We start from the raw sequence: 18,103 nt of genomic DNA, 5'->3' as shown, positions 1-18,103 counted from the left end.
CCTATACCAATGCCTCTCTTCCAACAGCCTATACCAATGCCTCTCTTCCGACAGCCTATACCAATGCCTCTCTTCCAACAGCCTATACCAATGCCTCTCTTCCAACAGCCTATACCAATGCCTCTCTTCCAACAGCCTATACCAATGCCTCTCTTCCTACAGCCTATACCAATGCCTCTCTTCCGACAGCCTATACCAATGCCTCTCTTCCGACAGCCTATACCAATGCCTCTCTTCCAACAGCCTATACCAATGCCTCTCTTCCAACAGCCTATATCAATGCCTCTCTTCCGACAGCCTATACCAATGCCTCTCTTCCGACAGCCTATACCAATGCCTCTCTTCCAACAGCCTATACCAATGCTGGGAGAGTTGACGGTGGCGGGGCTGTCTCGGCTGAGTTGAAAACTGGTTGATCTGCATCTGTCACTTTATATCCAGTCAATGATGTCATTTCCAGAGAACACCATGGACCCTGTTAGAATACTCTGAGATGCATCCATCCTTCCTTCCTTCCTTTAAATTATCACTGTTCTGACATTGGATAACTGGTGAAAGCTACTGTATGTCACGGAAATAATACTATTGGAACAGGACCCCGTGTACAGTAAGTATCCTGAACCTCATCATTCCCCTTTAACACAACTGTTGTTTTGAGTTTGGATGCACTGCAGTATTGTAATTATACTCCTGTGTTTTTACAGAACACTGTCATGTTGTATTGTCATGATTCAGTAGCAGCAGCATCCTTGCAACACAGTGCAGTATAATCTAGGTTTTGGCCTTTCTAGGGAGTTTTTCCCAGCCACCGTGCTTCTACACCTGCATTGCTTGCTGTTTGGGGTTTTAGGCTGGGTTTCTGTACAGCACTTTGAGATATCAGCTGATGTACGAAGGGCTATATAAATACATTTGATTTGATCTTACCATCAAGTCCACATGTAGACTTGAGCCCCGGTTGGCTATTCATGTAATGTATAAAGTATAGTGTTTTGCATGTACGTGCCACAGTCGCTGCTACCTTAAAAGCACTGTTCTGTACTTTTCAATCACTCACACTTGGATACTATTCAGTGGTTTTGGGATTGTCTCACGCTGTCTCCGCCCAGAACCTCAGAGCCAGGAGGCTGGTGTACATCTGAACTGACTGATGTAGCGTGACACAGTGGTGCACTGTGCAGCCGAGCATAGACAGCCTAATGGCAGCTGAGTGACACCATCATAAATCACAACCTCTTCTCCCCCATCACCTTGGCAACACATACAACCAGACACTAGCAAGCATACATTTTATAAAGATTGACGTTTAATGTTGAAGACGCCTCATTATTAGGCAATTAGTAGTCTATTTTATGGTTGACAAATGGGATGTGTGGTGTAACTTTTCATATCCTTAGTTTAAGAATGTTATACTCTGTGTGCTCAGATCTCTTTTTTAAATTTTATATAGTTTATATTTATTTGAAGAAAAATAGCAATTTCTGCTGGTATTTCAAATACAATGTATAAATTAAAACATGTATAAGTTATTAATACATCTTACAAATAGTAGTGCTATTTACAGTATAGTGTTAAATATAGTGTTTTACATTTAATTCCACATTGATAAGACATTGCGTGCAAAACCAGCATGCATGAGCCCATTCTGAAACTCTAAAATACATTTTGTATTTTTTTTTTTTTTACAATTAATTGACGACGATCCTGTGAACAACGTTTGTAAACTTTTCCCACGCCCAAATAGATACAAGGTTTCACGTCACGTGGCACCGCCGCATTAAATTGTGTTGTTCCTGAGTGAAACCCCTCTTGACTGAAAGCTCATGATCGTGACAAGCATAGCTAGCAACACAATCAGTAGGAAAATTAAGCCATTTTTTAGGGAGGGGTTTAACTTTCGCTTTGACTTGCAGGCCTTCTTGATCGCCGGATAACTAGCTAGCTAAGTAGAATTAATCATGTCAAATGTTTACAAACCGCAAAAAAGTCCACGAAACCCAAAGTGTGCCAGATGCAGAAATCATGGATTCATTGTTCAACTCAAGGGACATTCGGGACAGTGTCAATTTCTTAAATGCAATTGTTGGAAATGTTCTCTGATTGCAGAGAGAACGAAAATAATGGCATTTCAAAGACGGATCAAGAAAACTAACAAAGAAGAATCAGCACTTAATTTGACTTGGTCAAGGCCCGGTGATACACCGGTTGATGGCACTTTGAGCGGCCGGGTGGAAAACGCACATCTGCCCGACACATCTGGAGTGATGTTTCCTGGCCCCGGAACACGTACAGAGACAGTCATCAAGATGCCACCACAACGGGTTGAAGAGGCATACGGTAGGACCTATGCGGAGATGGAGGTCCCCGACAAGTCTGCCAAAGATGGCCATGGCCCATGGATCACTCATGAACCGCAGAGAAAGTCCACCCCTGGAGGTGGTGATCATGGCGGTGAAGACGGTGGTTACGGGACGCCTTGGAGTGGGATTCAGGATGCGTCTTCAGCGATGAGTCGAAGTAAGTGGATCAATCTTTTGTTGAATAAATTCATTTAACATGCATGTGGTTTTTTTGTAGCGCTAGCTAACGTTACATTCTTGAAAAACATAATAAATAAAACAGTTTTTAAAACGATATATATTTTAATATTGTTGATAAACCTTGTTAACTGGGTAGCTAACATGGTTAGGTTGCTATTGAATTTCAGTGCTCTAATTTCGCGCCTTTTTATTCTCTTGTTGGGATGAGTTTCAGTGTTTGTGATTATGTAGCCTACACATAATGCTGTATGTACAAACTCGCTTTTACATTTTTTCTTTCTTTCTTTACATCGCATCCACAAAGGCGGCCCACATTTCCCCAGCGACTATGTTATAGCGGAGGTTGGCGGCCAGAGAGACATGTACTCTGGAGAAATGGTGGCCATGCAGTTCCCCTTTAAGTTCTTCTCAGGCTACCCGAATGGCTACGCAGCTTGCCCAGCCATTGCCACCACCAGGGCCTCAAGGTCGGGAACATGCCCGATGCACTACCCTCCTGAGGCAGGTCCTATAAACGTAAGACCCAAAAGCATTAGAATTAAAAATATATATAATGAAGTAAATGTGCTGTCAAAATGGGCTGCCACCACCAGGGCCTTTCAAGGTCTGTATGGTTTGCAATGGTCCAATGGGTTTCCCTCACTTTCTGAGGTCGCATCCGTCACCACAGCCTTCTCTACCTAAGGACAGAGAACATGGAACAAGTACGTGTGTTTTGTGGCTGTTGCCGGCAATCATACTGTGTTGGTGGATAATGTATAATGTCATAGAGACCACTTGCTCTGCCACTGAGGCCTCAATGCTGCAGAGGATGTAACAACTGATAATGTCAGAACAGTGGGACATTAAGAGACCGGTCGAAATTGTATTATATTTCTCACTTTCTTACAGATATTATTGGCATATATATATATATATATATATATATATATATATATATATATATATATATATATATATATATATATATATATATATATATATATATATATATATATATATATATATATATATATATATATATATATATATATATATAGTCAAACACAACCTTAGTTCATACCATCTACCTATACATTCTCTGATGGCTCCTGAGTGGCGCAGCGATCTAAAGCACTGCATCTCAGTGCTAGAGGCATCACTACAGACATTGGTTCAATTCCAGGCTTGGCCCAGCGTTGTCCGGGTTTGGACGGGGTAGCCCGTCATTGTAAATAAGAATGTGTTCTTAAACTGACTTGCCTATTTTAAATAAAAGTTAAATTAAATAAATGCATTCTCTGACCACACTTGGTGTTAACTGAGGTAGACAACTCGATTGGCTCACAATGTCGCCCTGTCTTTCCTTTCTCCTACTACAGGTGGACATCCCCACAGCAACCAAGGGTCAGAGAGCAGCTCACTGGAAAATGCCTCCTCTTCCCAGAACACTGTGTGAGGGCGAAGGTCATGTGGTTAGCATCCTAACATCATATATCCACTTGAGAAAAATCATATTTACCCTTTCTGTTGTGCAATTATACAGCACCAAAGACTTTAGCTAAGTCACCGTTGACATTTCTACCTTGTTACACCTTGCAGTTCATTATGCGCAGGAGTTTCAATTCTCATTGTACACACAATAACAACCATTGGATAAAAGAACAACAACACAACAATAATCTGCTATCATTTCTGGGGGGGGGATGACATTTTTTGTACTTTTTACAAAAGCTATTTTTGTTTAATTATTTAATTAATAATTAATAATTTTTAACAGTCATATTTATAGTCAAATATAATCTCATATTTGTAAAAAAAAAAAAAAAAAAAAAAAAAAAGGATTTGCCTTGACATTTCTTGTCTTTATCAGGAACAATGTTTTCTTCCTCATCCAGTTAATTAGTCAGTTCAGTTGTATTATATTCACAGCCATGTTGCGGTTGTTCATGAAATAAAATATATAACAAAACATCTATGCTGTTGTCATTACGTGTTCCTAAACAGCTGGTTTCATGGAAAAGGCCTGTGTGATTTGATGCCGTTTTCTTTAGTGTAAAGCACATATAAGAAGAAGTTCTCTTTGTAAAGCCTCTCTGGGTGCTTCATGGGATTCAGGTGACTGTCAGACCAGTCAAACTCAACACGTCCAATTTCTTTTGTATTACAGTGACTCTTGGACCAGGAGAAAATCTATATGGATTCAATGTTGAATGGCAAAAACAGGAACACAGTGTCATTGCTAATATCGCATTTGTACATAAGGAATAGCTTATAGTTTTAAGATTGCGTTATAATTTTAGCCTGATCGTATTGCTCTCAGTATTTCTTAAATGTTGATCCAAATTCAGACAAGCATTACATTACACCAACCTTCACACGGGGAATATTGAATATAAGTAAGTCACAAAAAAATGTATTGATTCATTATATTTTTTCCAGACATCAAACAGCCAGTGGGTGGATAAGCTAATTTACAACAGACATTATGCATACATGAATATTAATACAGTCTTGTGTCACAGATGAGTGTTGGGAGTTTAAAAAACCCCACAGATCAATGGATTAATTTTGAGCATAAAATTGTCTTACAGTGTTACAGTAATGTGCAATGAAAAATTACTCTTGATGTTGATATTAAAATGATAAGTAGTACTTATATGATATGATTATATGATATTATATGATTTAAATGCCAAAGCCAATCGCATCTGGAGAAGGTTCAGTATTTGGCGCCATCCAATGGTCCAGCGTTGCGCGTCATTCTCCATGGTTGCTATGGCTATGCTCAGGCTTCACGTATCCTTGGTAACCAAACACACTAGAGGAACACGTCCGCTCTGCAAAACATGATGCACAAAAACTTTTTTTTTTTTTAGAAAGACAGATTCACATATCTGAACTTGATAACTAATATTAATTACTTTGCAACGTTTCAACTACGGATCAAGTTAGTTTCAATGCCCGAGAGTGTGGTGTCTCTGTATTTCTAGACAGTTAGCTTGAATTGCAAACAGAACTTGTTCAGCTATAACGCTAACTGTTAACGTTAGCAAGCTAATTTAGCCTGGCTGTATGTTTCCAATCCGTGACTGGTTAGCTACATTTGTGTGCTTTGTTTTACAGACATTAGAACAGTTAGTTTTAATAACGGGTTACCGGATTGAACAATGGCTTCGGTTGTAGCCCAGTGTCACTACATCTTCGGTTTGCGGACAGGAGTAATAAATAATATTTGCTACTTCGATGAGCAGACGGTCATCTTCCCATGCGGAAACAACTGTGTACGCTACAACATTGACCAGAGATGGCAGAGGTTCATTCCAGGTAGTTGCTCCCAAATGATAAAAGTATACAATTTTAGCTAGTTATACTTATTTTCTCTTGCAGTGTACATATGCGTTTCGTTAGCTAGCTAAGTTCATTGGAAAAATGATGTGTTCTCAATCTACTTGTCTGGTTAACCCTCCTGTTGTGTTCGTTTCATGTGAATTAATTCTGTATCAAATACTCAGATAAAACATTTTGTGTTATTTATCACAGACTACTTTGTGTCGAAGTTTAACAAGGATTCTCTCCTCACCAGTGTCATGATCAAGAGCCTCACGTTTTATTTATTTTTATTTCACCAGGTAGGCCAGTTGAGCCAAGATAAAGCAAAGCAGTGCGACACAAACAACAACACAGAGTTACACATAAACAAACGTACAGTCAGTAACACAATAGAAAAAAAGTCTATATACAGTGTGTTCAAATGGCGTGAGGAGGTAAGGGAATAAATAGGCCACAGTAGCGAAGTAATTACAATTTAGCAAATGAACACATAGTAGCGAAGTAATTACAATTTAGCAAATGAACACGCAAGGCCTCAAAAAAGCTTTATATACCAGACCCGAGAGAAAAGTTCTATACATTATTGAAACAATGTTGCGATTGTTTGTGAGAATGCTAACAGGTGTGGTTCCCGTGGGGGAAAGATTCTATTAGGGAAAGGTCCCCGTGGGGGTTGCCATGGAAGCCAAGAAGGGGAGTGATGTGTGTGTGTGTGTGTGTGTGTGTGTGTTCAAACACACATCCATGTGGGGGTCTGGGAATCCATTTCATACACTAATTGTAGTCTCACCGATTCATTTCTAAAGACAGGTCACTGGGAACACCACAGATGTAGAAAAGTTAAATAAAACACCCAACATTTTATGAAAATCATCCAAATGAATTTTGTGTGTTAACTAGGCAAGTCAGTTAAGTCCAGTGGGTTAACTGTGTGGACAAAGTCATGTCCAACGCTCTAACCTTATGCCAGACAATCAGATTAAATGAAGTAGATTTTTCAGAGAGAGAACTGGAACACAGCAGGGGGGTTAAGTAAAGGTATACTTCATTAAATGAAAATGACAAAGACCAAAACCTCATGTACAACATTAGGTGTTTGTCCCAAATGGCATCCTATTCCCTATGTAGTGCACTACCCCTCCATTTTTCCTCATAGGCACAGAGAAAAGCCAGGGCATGCAGGCCCTGGCCATCAGCGCCAACCGCCGCTACCTGGCCGTGTCAGAGCGTGGTGAGAAGGGCACCATCACCGTGTACGACCTGCAGCACGAGCAGAGCCGGAAGAGGAAGGTGCTCAGTGGGGGAGAGGTCCCCGTGCTGGAATTTGTCTCCATGGCCTTCTCCCCCGACTCCAAGTACCTGATAGGGCAGGCAGGAGCCCCCGACTGGACCCTGTTCTACTGGATGTGGGAGAAGCAGAAGGTCATGGCCTCAGTGAAGACGACAGGGTCCACCAACCCCATCAACCAGGTGGGTGTGACAGAAATAGGCAGACCAGAGGAGAGAAGAGGGGGGAGAAGTGGGCCTCTACTTCATGATGGTATTTTATCCTGGTGAAATTAAAACAAAAGAAAAGTGTGACATTTTGAGGTACAGTTGTGGATGTATATATCTTGTGGACGCGTACACACACTGACACACACACCTTGCTTGACTTGGGCAAGGAGCTCACCGGAGTATCGGCATCTCCGATTTACTACTGCTGGAGCTCCTGTTCCTCTCATAGAATATTAGCTCACAAGTGTTGTAAACAGTGAGCTCCTCCACATGAACAAATATAGCAGCCTAGTGATGGCAGTAAATATATCACTAGCCACTTTCAAGTACCTTATATAATGTCATATGCACATATACTGCTATATCATCGACTGTGTCCTTATGTAATACATGTATCACTAGCCACTTTAACTACACTGAATCTCAACTATATATCTGCCAGCCTATGTACATATTCTTTATCCCCTCACACTGTGTACAAGACAGTAGTTTTGGAATTGCTAGTTAGATTACTTGTTGGTTATTACTGCATTGTAACTGAAAGGTTGCTAACCATGTGTATGTGACAAATAAAATTTGATTTGATTTGATTTTAACTGAAAGGTTTGAATCCCCCGAGCTGACAAGGTAAAAAATCTGTCGTTCTGCTCCTGAATAAGGCAGTTAACCCACTGTTCCTAGGCCGTCATTGTAAATACGAATTTGTTCTTAACTGACTTGACTAGTTAAATAAAGGTACAATAAATAAATAAAAAAGACCTATCATCATCGTCTTCATCTTCATCACCCCCAGGTCAGCTTTAACCCGCAGGACAACACCCAGGTCTGCGTGAGCGGCAATGGGGTCTTCAAGCTCTTCCGCTATGCTGAGGGCGCCCTGAAGCAGTCCAACTTCCTTAAGCTGGAGTCCCAGAACTTCCTGTCGCACACCTGGATGTCCGAGGAGCGTGTCATAGCGGGGACAGAGACGGGCAGGCTGCTGGTGTTCGAGTCAGGTGACCTGCGCTGGGAGATGAGCGTCACCACCAAGCCTGCCACACAGGAGGCAGACAGGTCAGACAGGATGACGGATCAATCAGTCGATCAATCAATCAAACATTTTCGTCCTTCTATCCTCCACAGTCTGCATTCCATTGACCTCTTTACCACATCTATTACAAAAAATACATGAGCCACATCAGTTAGCATCATTTGAATTTACATTCTACATTACCATGGCAATCCAGCATCATTTGATAGAACATTCTACATTACCATGGCAATCCAGCATCATTTGAATGAACATTCTACATTACCATGGCAATCCAGCATCAGTTGAATGAACATTCCAAAATACCATGGAAATTATTGCATCACAATAAGAGAAAGCCATTGCGAGTGTACCCATGAGTTTACTAGTCAAATTGCTTCCAAGCCCATTCTATTCATAACGTTTGACTATTCTGATTTATCAAAGTGTTATGCAATGACAACGTAGTTATTTTTTTTAAAAGCACTAGCTGCTCACTAGCAGCTATTTAGAATAATGTCTTTTTTTTGTCATTTAGCAGACGACTTAGGGTTAAGTGCTTTGCTCAAAGGGACATCGACAGATTTTTTCACCTAGTCGGATCAGGGATTTGAACCAGCAACCTTTCTGTTACTGGCGCAACGCTAGGCTACCTGTCTGTAGGAATGCTTCCTGCAGGGGGAATCCTACCACACTTCCCCCATTGACAATTGGACTGTCTGATCCTAATCATTAACAGATTTAATTCTCAAATGGATAACAAATGATTGTCCTTTCACGGCACAGACAACTAGAGAGGAGAAAGCCAGAGGAGGTCAAGTCAGAGGGGGCAGCCCCATCCCGTATGCCCAGAATCACAGCCATCACGTCCTACTCTAAGGGCTTTGCCTGCTCTGCCGGCCCAGGGACCGTGTGTCTGTTTGAGAAGACAGAGGAGAAGGACAACTACAGAAAGACTAGGGAGATCAGGGTAATGTCAATGTTTGGAGAACATGATAACTTGACTTCATAATGAACAGAACAGGAGGTGGTGGTCTCATTCATTTGAAGTGTGTGTGTGTGTGTGTGTGTGTGTGTGTGTGTGTGTGTGTGTGTGTGTGTGTGTCAGATCCCGGCAGACCCGTGCAGCAACGAGCCGAGCCATGCGGAGCAGCAGGAGATGGTCACACTGTGTATCAGCCCGTCAGAGGAGACCCTGGTCACCAGTACAGACCGTGGTCAGCTCTACAGCATCACCCTGTCCTCTGCTGAGATGAGCAAGGTGAGCAGTGAAATAGTGAAAATATAGGCCTAAATGTATAGTACAGGGGAGCTGGAGACCCCTTTTGTTTTAGAAAATTAATCAGGAATCCAATTCATCAGGAACCCAACTCATAATCATAACTCGAGTGAGGTCAAAATATCATACAAGGAGTTTTACTATGACTTTGGCAGTGCATCGCCGGAAGAACCACGTCTCTGGGAAGGAACATTTTAAAGGACCTCCTCTTGGGATCAGAGAGAATATTTAGCAGTTTTCAGAATAATTTCCTGTAATTCTGCACATTTTGTTGTCATGGGGAAGAGAGAGAACTCTGCAGTTTTAAAGCTTAAATTACAGCGCATTTATGTTTTACATTTTTTTAAAGTATTTAAGTAACTGTCCAGTGTTTACAGATTTCTGTGAAATATTACCTATAATTAATGACAATATGAGTGAAAGTTTTCTTTAAAAAAATTGTAAATAAGTATTTTAAAAAGCTACTTTTCTGTGTTGGAAGCTACTTTTCTGTCAACAACAGAATGGTGTGGGTGTACTTCAACAACAGAATGGTGTGGGTGTACTTCAACAACAGAATGGTGTGGGTGTACTTCAACAACAGAATGGTGTGGGTGTCAACAACAGAATGTTGTAGGTGTACTTCAACAACAGAATGGTGTTTGGGTATACCGGTCATAAAAAAATATTAATGTGAGTAGACTGCTGATTGGCCAGCTCAGCGAAGGCAGTATGAAATCCTAGCAAGCATTTTTTAAATGGTCTGTTTGAGGGAAAGGAGGCTGGTGGGAGGAGCTATAGGAGGACAGGTTCATAGTAATGGCTGGAAGGAAATTAATGCAACAGTATCAAACATATGGAAACTCCGTTCCATTTATTCCTTTCCAGCTATTATAATGAGCCCAACCTCCTAAAGCTCCTCCCCTCAAACAGACCTATTTTTTATTGTTTTATGTTGAGACCCCACTTTGAGAACCCCTGGTATATAATATAGACCATATGGATGTGTGCAAGGTGAACAGCTGCTATGGCATTCTATGCTAAATCATGCTGGGCTCGCAGTCAACAGGATTAGGTCCAGGTTAGATTAGGTCCAGGTTAGGTTAGGTCCAGGTTAGATTAGGTCCAGGTTAGATTAGGTCCAGGTTAGGTTAGGTCCAGGCTAGGTTAGGTCCAGGTTAGGTTAGGTCCAGGTTAGATTAGGTCCAGGTTAGATTAGGTCCAGGTTAGATTAGGTCCAGGTTAGGTTAGGTCAGGTCCAGGTTAGGTTAGGTCCAGGTTAGGTTAGGTCCAGGTTAGGTTAGGTCCAGGTTAGATTAGGTCCAGGTTAGGTTAGGTCCAGGTTCGATTAGATCCAGGTTAGGTCAGGTCCAGGTTAGGTCCAGGTTAGGTTAGGTCCAGGTTAGATTAGGTCCAGGTTAGGTCCAGGTTAGATTAGGTCCAGGTTAGGTTAGGTCCAGGTTAGGTTAGGTCCAGGTTAGATTAGGTCTAGGTTAGGTCAGGTCCAGGTTAGGTTAGGTCCAGGTTAGGTTGGATTAAGTCCAGGTTAGGTCCAGGTTAGGTTAGGTCCAGGTTAGGTTAGGTCCAGGTTAGGTCCAGGTTAGATTAGGTCCAGGTTAGGTTAGGTCCAGGTTTAGGTCCAGGTTAGGTTAGGTCCAGGTTAGGTTGGTTAGGTTAGGTCCAGGTTAGATTAGGTCTAGGTTAGGTCAGGTCCAGGTTAGGTTAGGTCGGATTAAGTCCAGGTTAGGTCCAGGTTAGATTCGGTCCAGGTTAGGTCCAGGTTAGATTAGGTCCAGGTTAGGTTAGGTCCAGATTAGGTCCAGGTTAGGTTAAGTCCAGGGTTAGGTCCAGGTTAGGTCCAGATTAGGTCCAGGTCCAGGTTAGATTAGGTCCAGGTTAGGTCCAGGTTAGGTTAGGTCCAGGTTAGGTCCAGGTTAGGTTAGGTCCAGGTTAGGTCCAGGTTAGGTTAGGTCCAGGTTAGATTAGGTCCAGGGTTAGGTCCAGGTTAGGTCCTGGTTAGGTTAGGTCCAGGTTAGATTAGGTCCAGGTCAGGTCCAGGTTAGGTTAAGGTTCAGGTTAGGTCCAGGTTAGGTTAGGTCCAGGTTAGATTAGGTCCAGGTTAGGTTAGGTCCAGGTTGATTAGGTCCAGGTTAGGTTAGGTCCAGATTAGGTCCAGGTTAGGTTAGGTTCAGTTTAGTTTAGGTTAGGTCCAGGTTAGGTTAGGTCCAGGTTAGATTAGGTCCAGGTTAGGTTAGGTCCAGATTAGGTCCAGGTTAGGTCAGGTCCAGGTTAGGTTAGGTCCAGGGTTAGGTCCAGGTTAGGTCAGGGTTAGGTCCAGGTTAGGTTAGGTTAGGTCCAGGTTAGGTCCAGGTTAGATTAGGTCTAGGTTAGGTCAGGTCCAGGTTAGGTTAGGTCCAGGTTAGATTAGGTCCAGGGTTACAGGTTAGGTTAGGTCCAGGTTAGGTTAGGTTTAGGTCCAGGTTAGGTTAGGTTAGGTCCAGGTTAGATTAGGTCCAGGTTAGGTTAGGTCCAGATTAGGTCCAGGTTAGGTTAAGTCCAGGTTAGGTTAGGTTAGGGCCAGGTTAGGTTAGGTCCAGGTTAGATTAGGTCCAGGTTAGGTCAGGTCCAGGTTAGATTAGGTCCAGGTTAGGTTAGGTCCAGGTTAGATTAGGTCCAGGTTAGGTTAAGTCCAGGTTAGGTTAGGGCCAGGTTAGGTTAGGTCCAGGTTAGATTAGGTCCAGGTTAGGTCAGGTCCAGGTTAGTTATTAGGTTCCAGGTTAGGTGAGGTCCAGGTTAGGTCCAGGTTAGGTCCAGGTTAGGTTAGGTTAAGTCCAAGTTAGGTTAGGTTAGGTCCAGATTAGGCCAGGTTAGGTCCAGGTTAGGTTAGGTTAGGTTCAGGTTAGGTCCAGGTTAGGTTAGGTCCAGGTTAGATTAGGTCTAGGTCAGGTCCAGGTTAGCTTAGGTCCAGGTTAGGTCCAGGTTAGATTAGATTAGGTCCAGGTTAGGTTAGGTCCAGGTTAGATTAGGTCCAGGTTTGGTTAGGTCCAGGTTAGGTTAGGTCCAGGTTAGATTAGGTCTAGGTCAGGTCCAGGTTAGGTTAGGTCCAGATTAGTTAGGTCCAGGTAGGTAGGTCCAGGTTAGATTAGGTCCAGGTTAGGTTAGGTCCAGGTTAGATTAGGTCCAGGTTTGGTTAGGTCCAGGTTAGGTTAGGTCCAGGTTAGGTCCAGATTAGGTCCAGGTTAGGTTAGGTCCAGGTTAGGTTAGGTCCAGGTTAGGTTAGGTCCAGGTTAGATTAGGTCCAGGTTAGGTTAGGTCCAGGTTGATTAGGTCCAGGTTAGGTTAGGTCCAGATTAGGTCCAGGTTAGGTTAGGTTCAGTTTAGGTTAAGTCCAGGTTAGGTTAGGTCCAGGTTAGGTCCAGGTTAGGTTAGGTCCAGGTTAGGTTAGGTCCAGATTTGGTCCAGGTTAGGTCAGGTCCAGGTTAGGTTAGGTCCAGGTTAGGTCCAAGTTAGGTTAGGTCCAGGTTAGATTAGGTCCAGGTTAGGTCCAGGTTAGGTCCAGGTTAGATGAGGTCCAGGTCAGGTCCAGGTTAGGTTAGGTCCAGGTTAGATTAGGTCTAGGTTAGGTCAGGTCCAGGTTAGGTTAGGTCCAGGTTAGATTAGATTAGGTCCAGGTTAGATTAGGTCCAGGTTAGGTTAGGTCCAGGTTAGATTAGGTCCAGGTTAGGTCAGGTCCAGGTTAGATTAGGTCCAGGTTAGGTTAGGTCCAGGTTAGATTAGGTCCAGGTTAGGTTAGGTCCAGATTAGGTCCAGGTTAGGTTAGGGCCAGGTTAGGTTAGGTTAGGGCCAGGTTAGGTTAGGTTAGGTCCAGGTTAGATTAGGTCCAGGTTAGGTCAGGTCCAGGTTAGATTAGGTCCAGGTTAGGTGAGGTCCAGGTTAGGTCCAGGTTAGGTTAAGTCCATGTTAGGTTAGGTTAGGGCCAGGTTAGGTTAGGTCCAGGTTAGATTATGTCCAGGTTAGGTCAGGTCCAGGTTAGATGAGGTCCAGGTTAGGTTAGGTCCAGGTTAGATTAGGTCCAGGTTAGATTAGGTCCAGGTTAGGTCAGGTCCAGGTTAGATTAGGGCCAGATTATGTTAGGTCCAGGTTAGATTAGGTCCAGGTTATGATAGGTCCAGGTTAGATTAGGTCCAGGTTAGATTAGGTCCAGGTTAGGTCCAAATGCTCCTTTTCTTTATTTTGTTCTTCTATCCTACCTACTGTCATTCCTTCCTTCCTTCCTTCCAATCCAGAGGAATATAGTTGAGAGCCTGAGATTGAGTGTGGATATGTGTAGGTGAGGTATATTGACCATATTGGTCTCCCTTTAGACAATCCTTTCACCCGTAATGGGCACTTGTACACTCCTCTGCTTTCCATTTCAAATAATTGGATTGGTGCATGAAAGTAAGTTAACAAGTGCACAGTTTGAGCAGAAGAGTAGAGAATTGGGACGTTGAAAGGCTTGTGTGCCTCTTGCACTAAGCTCAATTTCTCTGTGTTGTCCACCAGGGGGAGCAAGCCCACTTTGAGTTCCTGTCCCACTCGTTTCACTCCAACATCATCACAGGTCTGTCCATCTGCATCCGCAAGCCCCTTATCGCCACATGCTCCCTGGACCACTCCGTACGCATCTGGAACTTTGAGACCAAGTAAGAGATTATCTCTTTGCTTTTCAATGGGAAAATTTAAATGGGAATTTTCAGTTCACTTCCTGAATTGACTGAATTGATATATTTCAGCGGTTTTCATTCCATTCTATTCATACAGTAGGACAAAACCTGAGAATAGGGTGACCATACCAAACATCCCGCAACCAAACAGTCATGTCCCGCATTTTATCAACAAATTAAAACACCAATAATTTACCAAAAAAGATATACAGTACCAGTGAAAAGTTTGGACACTCCTACTCATTCAAAGGTTTTTCTTTATTCATACTATTTTCTACATTGTAGAATAATAGTGAAGACATCAAAACTATGGAATAACACATACTGTATGGAATCATGTAGTAACCCAAAAAATGTTCAACAAATCAAAATATATTTGAGATTCTTCAAATAGCCACCCTTTGCCTTGATGACAGCTTTGTACACTCTTGGCATTCTCTCAACCAGCTTCACCTGGAATGCTTTTCCAACAGTCTTGAAGGAGTTCCCACATATGCTGAGCACTTGTTGGCTGCTTTTCCTTCACTCTGTGGTCCAACTCATCCCAAACCATCTCAATTGGGTTGAGGTTGGGTGATTGTGGAGGCCAGATCATCTGATGCAGCACTCTTTCACTCTCCTTCGTCAAATAGCTCTTACACAGCCTGGAGGTATGTTGGGTCATTGTCCTGTTGAAAAACAAATGATAGTCCCACTAAGTGCAAACCGGATGGGATGGCGTATCGCTGCAGAATGTTTAGGTAGACGTGCTGGTTAAGTATGCCTTGAATTTTAAATAAATCACTGACATTGTCAACAGTAAAGCACAATCACACCTCCTACATGCTTCACGGTGGAACCACACATGTGGAGATCATCCGTTCACCTACTCTACAAAAAAGAAAGAAAGACATGGTGGTTGGAACCTTAACATTTCTAGTTTGTACTCATCAGACCAAAGGACAGATTTCCACCGGTCTAATGTCCATTGCTTGTGTTTCTTGGCCCAAGCAAGTCTCTTCTTATTGTTGTTGACCTTAAGTAGTGTTTTCTTTTTTAGCAATTCGACCACAAAGGCCTGTTTCACACAGTCTCCTCTGAACAGTTGATGTTGGGATGTCTCTGTTACTTGAACTCGGTGAAGCATTTATTTGGGCTGCAATTTCTGAGACTGGTAACACTTATGAATTTATCCTCTGCAGCAGAGGTAACTCTGGGTCTTCCTTTCCTGTGGCGGTCCTCATGAGAGCCAGTTTCATCATACCGCTTGATGGTTTTTAAAACTGCACATGTTCCGTATTGACTGACCTCCATGTCTTAAACTAATGATGGACTGTCGTTTGTCTTTGCTTATTTGAGCTGTTCTTGCCATAATATGGACTTGGTCTTTTACCAAATAGGGCTATCTTCTGTATACCAACCCTACCTTGTCACAACACAACTGATTGGCTGAAACGCATTGAGAAGGAAAGAAATTCCACAAATTAACTTTTAACAAGGCACACCTGTTAATTTAAATGGATTTCAGGTGACTACCTCATGAAGCTGGTTGAGAGAATGCCAAGAGTGTGCAAAGCTGTCATCAAGGAAAAGGGTGGCTACTTTGAAGAATCTAAAATCTAAAATATATTTTGATTTGTTCAACACTTTTTTGGTTACTACATGAATGTAGTAATGTGATGTATGTGTGATTTCATAGTTTTGATGTCTTCACTATTATTCTACAATGTAGAAAATAGTAAAAATAAAGAAAAACCCTTGAATGACTAGGTGTGTCTGAAATGTTGACTGTTACTGTAGGCTACACTCTGGTTGTCCCTCATTTGAGTATTTTAAATGTGGTCACCCTTCTTGGGAAACCTACGCTCAATTCAAACGTTAGTGCAAATCTCCTATTGGCTCCAAAGCATGATTAACACCAAATAGATTTATATAAAAAAGTACTAATTTACTCCTCCTGGAGCATAGCCCATCAACAACAGGTTTCTACTAACGATGTGTTCTACATGAGAGTCTTCTCCTCCTGTCTGTGTCAGTGTGCTGGAGCTGCATAAGGAGTTCCAGGAAGAGGCCTTCAGCGTGGCCCTGCACCCCTCTGGTCTCTTCATCCTGGTGGGCTTCTCCGACAAGCTGCGCCTCATGAACCTGCTCATCGACGATGTTAGGACCTTCAAGGAGTTCACTGTCAGGGGCTGCAGAGAGGTGGGGGAAGGGTTGGTGTTGGGGTGGGGTGTGTGGTACTGTATGTGTGGGTTACAGGTACTCCATGTTAAAATAAACTTCACTATAGATACTGTCAGTTGAACTAAATGAAGGAATATTGTATTGCGGTCAATGGAATAATAAGCCAGGTCTTGTTGCTTGTCTGTGTTTCTCCATTCCTAGTGTGTTTTCAGTCATGGGGGACACATGTTCGCTGCTGTCAACGGAAACCTCATCCACATCTACTCCTCCACTACATTTGACAACCTCTTAAATCTGAAGGGCCACAATGGAAAGGTGTGTTTTCCCTGAACAGGAAAATCTGTGGTCCTATACTCATCAAACATCATTTCCCTCAGAGACTATGTATGAAACCCAGCTGACTGTCACTACTACATCTCCCTGCTGTCTGACTTGTTATTGTGTATAAATGATGTTTGTCAGGTGCGGGCCATCGTGTGGAGCACGGACGACAGTCGCCTGGTGTCGTGCGGGATGGACGGGGCCGTGTACGAGTGGAACACGCTGAACAGCAAGCGCGAGTCGGAGAGCGTTCTGAAGTCCTGCAGCTACACTGGCGTCGCCATCTCGCCCGATGCCAAGACTATCTTCGCCGTGGGGACAGACTGTACCCTTAAGGAGATCCAAGACTGTCAGGTGGGATGGAGGTTATACCCTCAGCTAAGGATGGTTCCCTAGATAACAAGTCTACAAAACTTAGTTTAGGTAATTGTGTTTGTAACAAGTTGTAGTTTTGGGAGTAGAAAACTGCATTTAGATTGAATGTCTCATCCACAGAGATCCATTTCTATGATTTCATCGATGAGAAAATGTGCAGAATGTTGGCCCAGTTTCATCTTTCTCCCACTTCTGCCTCGCCACTGTGAGGAGAGGAAGCCCCTTCTCCCTCCTCTCCCTCTTCCTCGCCACTGTAAGGAGAGGAAGCCCCTTCTCCCTCCTCTCCCTCTGCCTCGCCACTATGAGGAGAGGAAGCTCCTTATCCCTCCTCTCGCTCTGCCTCGCCACTATGAGGAGAGAAAGCTCCTTCTCCCTCCTCTCCCTCTGCCTCGCCACTATGAGGCGAGGAAGCTCCTTCTCCCTCCTCTCCCTCTGCCTCACCACTGTGAGGAGAAGAAGCCCCTTCTCCCTCCTCTCCCTCTGCCTCGCCACTGTGATGAGAAGAAGCCCCTAGTGTGAATGACATGGTGTACTAGCTTGATCCCAGATCTGTTTGTGCTGCCTTGCCAACTATGACCATAGGAGTTGGCGAAACAGCACAAACTGATCTGGGACCGGGCTTGTGCTTTCTACCAATGTGACAAACTGTTCTCAGATCCTTAGGGAGGTGGCAGCGGACGACGTGGCTTACACCACCATCGCTATGTCCCGGTCGGGACGGGTGCTCTTCGCAGGGACCTCCATCGGGACTGTCAGGGCCATCAAGTACCCTCTATCCACACAGAAAGACTGGATCGAGTACCAGGCCCACTCAGGGGCCGTCACCAAGGTGGGTGTGTGATGTTTTGCCCAATCCCAGAACATTCAATTGTGGCTTAACTGAAAGATCTGTTTGTGTTGTCATGCCAACTCTTTTGATCAT

General features: G+C 43.2%; 1 protein-coding gene and 1 pseudogene across 1 annotated transcript in view; both read left to right on the top strand.

Moving 5' to 3' along the window:
- Positions 1 to 1,958: 1,958 nt before the first annotated feature.
- LOC139375902 (doublesex- and mab-3-related transcription factor 1-like) lies at positions 1,959 to 3,978 on the top strand (annotated as a pseudogene).
- A 1,711-nt stretch (positions 3,979 to 5,689) lies between these two features.
- Positions 5,690 to 18,103, top strand: part of LOC139377242 (cilia and flagella associated protein 57) — a 33,720-nt gene continuing 21,306 nt past the window's right edge. Inside the window, exons 1-10 of the mRNA XM_071120249.1 lie at positions 5,690 to 5,846; positions 7,009 to 7,322; positions 8,143 to 8,402; positions 9,145 to 9,328; positions 9,467 to 9,619; positions 14,162 to 14,301; positions 16,338 to 16,503; positions 16,687 to 16,800; positions 16,948 to 17,160; positions 17,837 to 18,010. Coding sequence (XP_070976350.1) covers positions 5,690 to 5,846; positions 7,009 to 7,322; positions 8,143 to 8,402; positions 9,145 to 9,328; positions 9,467 to 9,619; positions 14,162 to 14,301; positions 16,338 to 16,503; positions 16,687 to 16,800; positions 16,948 to 17,160; positions 17,837 to 18,010 — 1,875 coding nt within the window. The remainder of the gene's footprint in view (positions 5,847 to 7,008; positions 7,323 to 8,142; positions 8,403 to 9,144; positions 9,329 to 9,466; positions 9,620 to 14,161; positions 14,302 to 16,337; positions 16,504 to 16,686; positions 16,801 to 16,947; positions 17,161 to 17,836; positions 18,011 to 18,103) is intronic.

This window comes from Oncorhynchus clarkii, chromosome 20 (genome assembly GCF_045791955.1).
Source record: "Oncorhynchus clarkii lewisi isolate Uvic-CL-2024 chromosome 20, UVic_Ocla_1.0, whole genome shotgun sequence".
Classification (NCBI taxonomy): Eukaryota; Metazoa; Chordata; class Actinopteri; order Salmoniformes; family Salmonidae; genus Oncorhynchus; species Oncorhynchus clarkii.
Note: the sequence above shows the minus strand (reverse complement) of the source record. Positions and strands in the feature narration are given on the sequence as shown.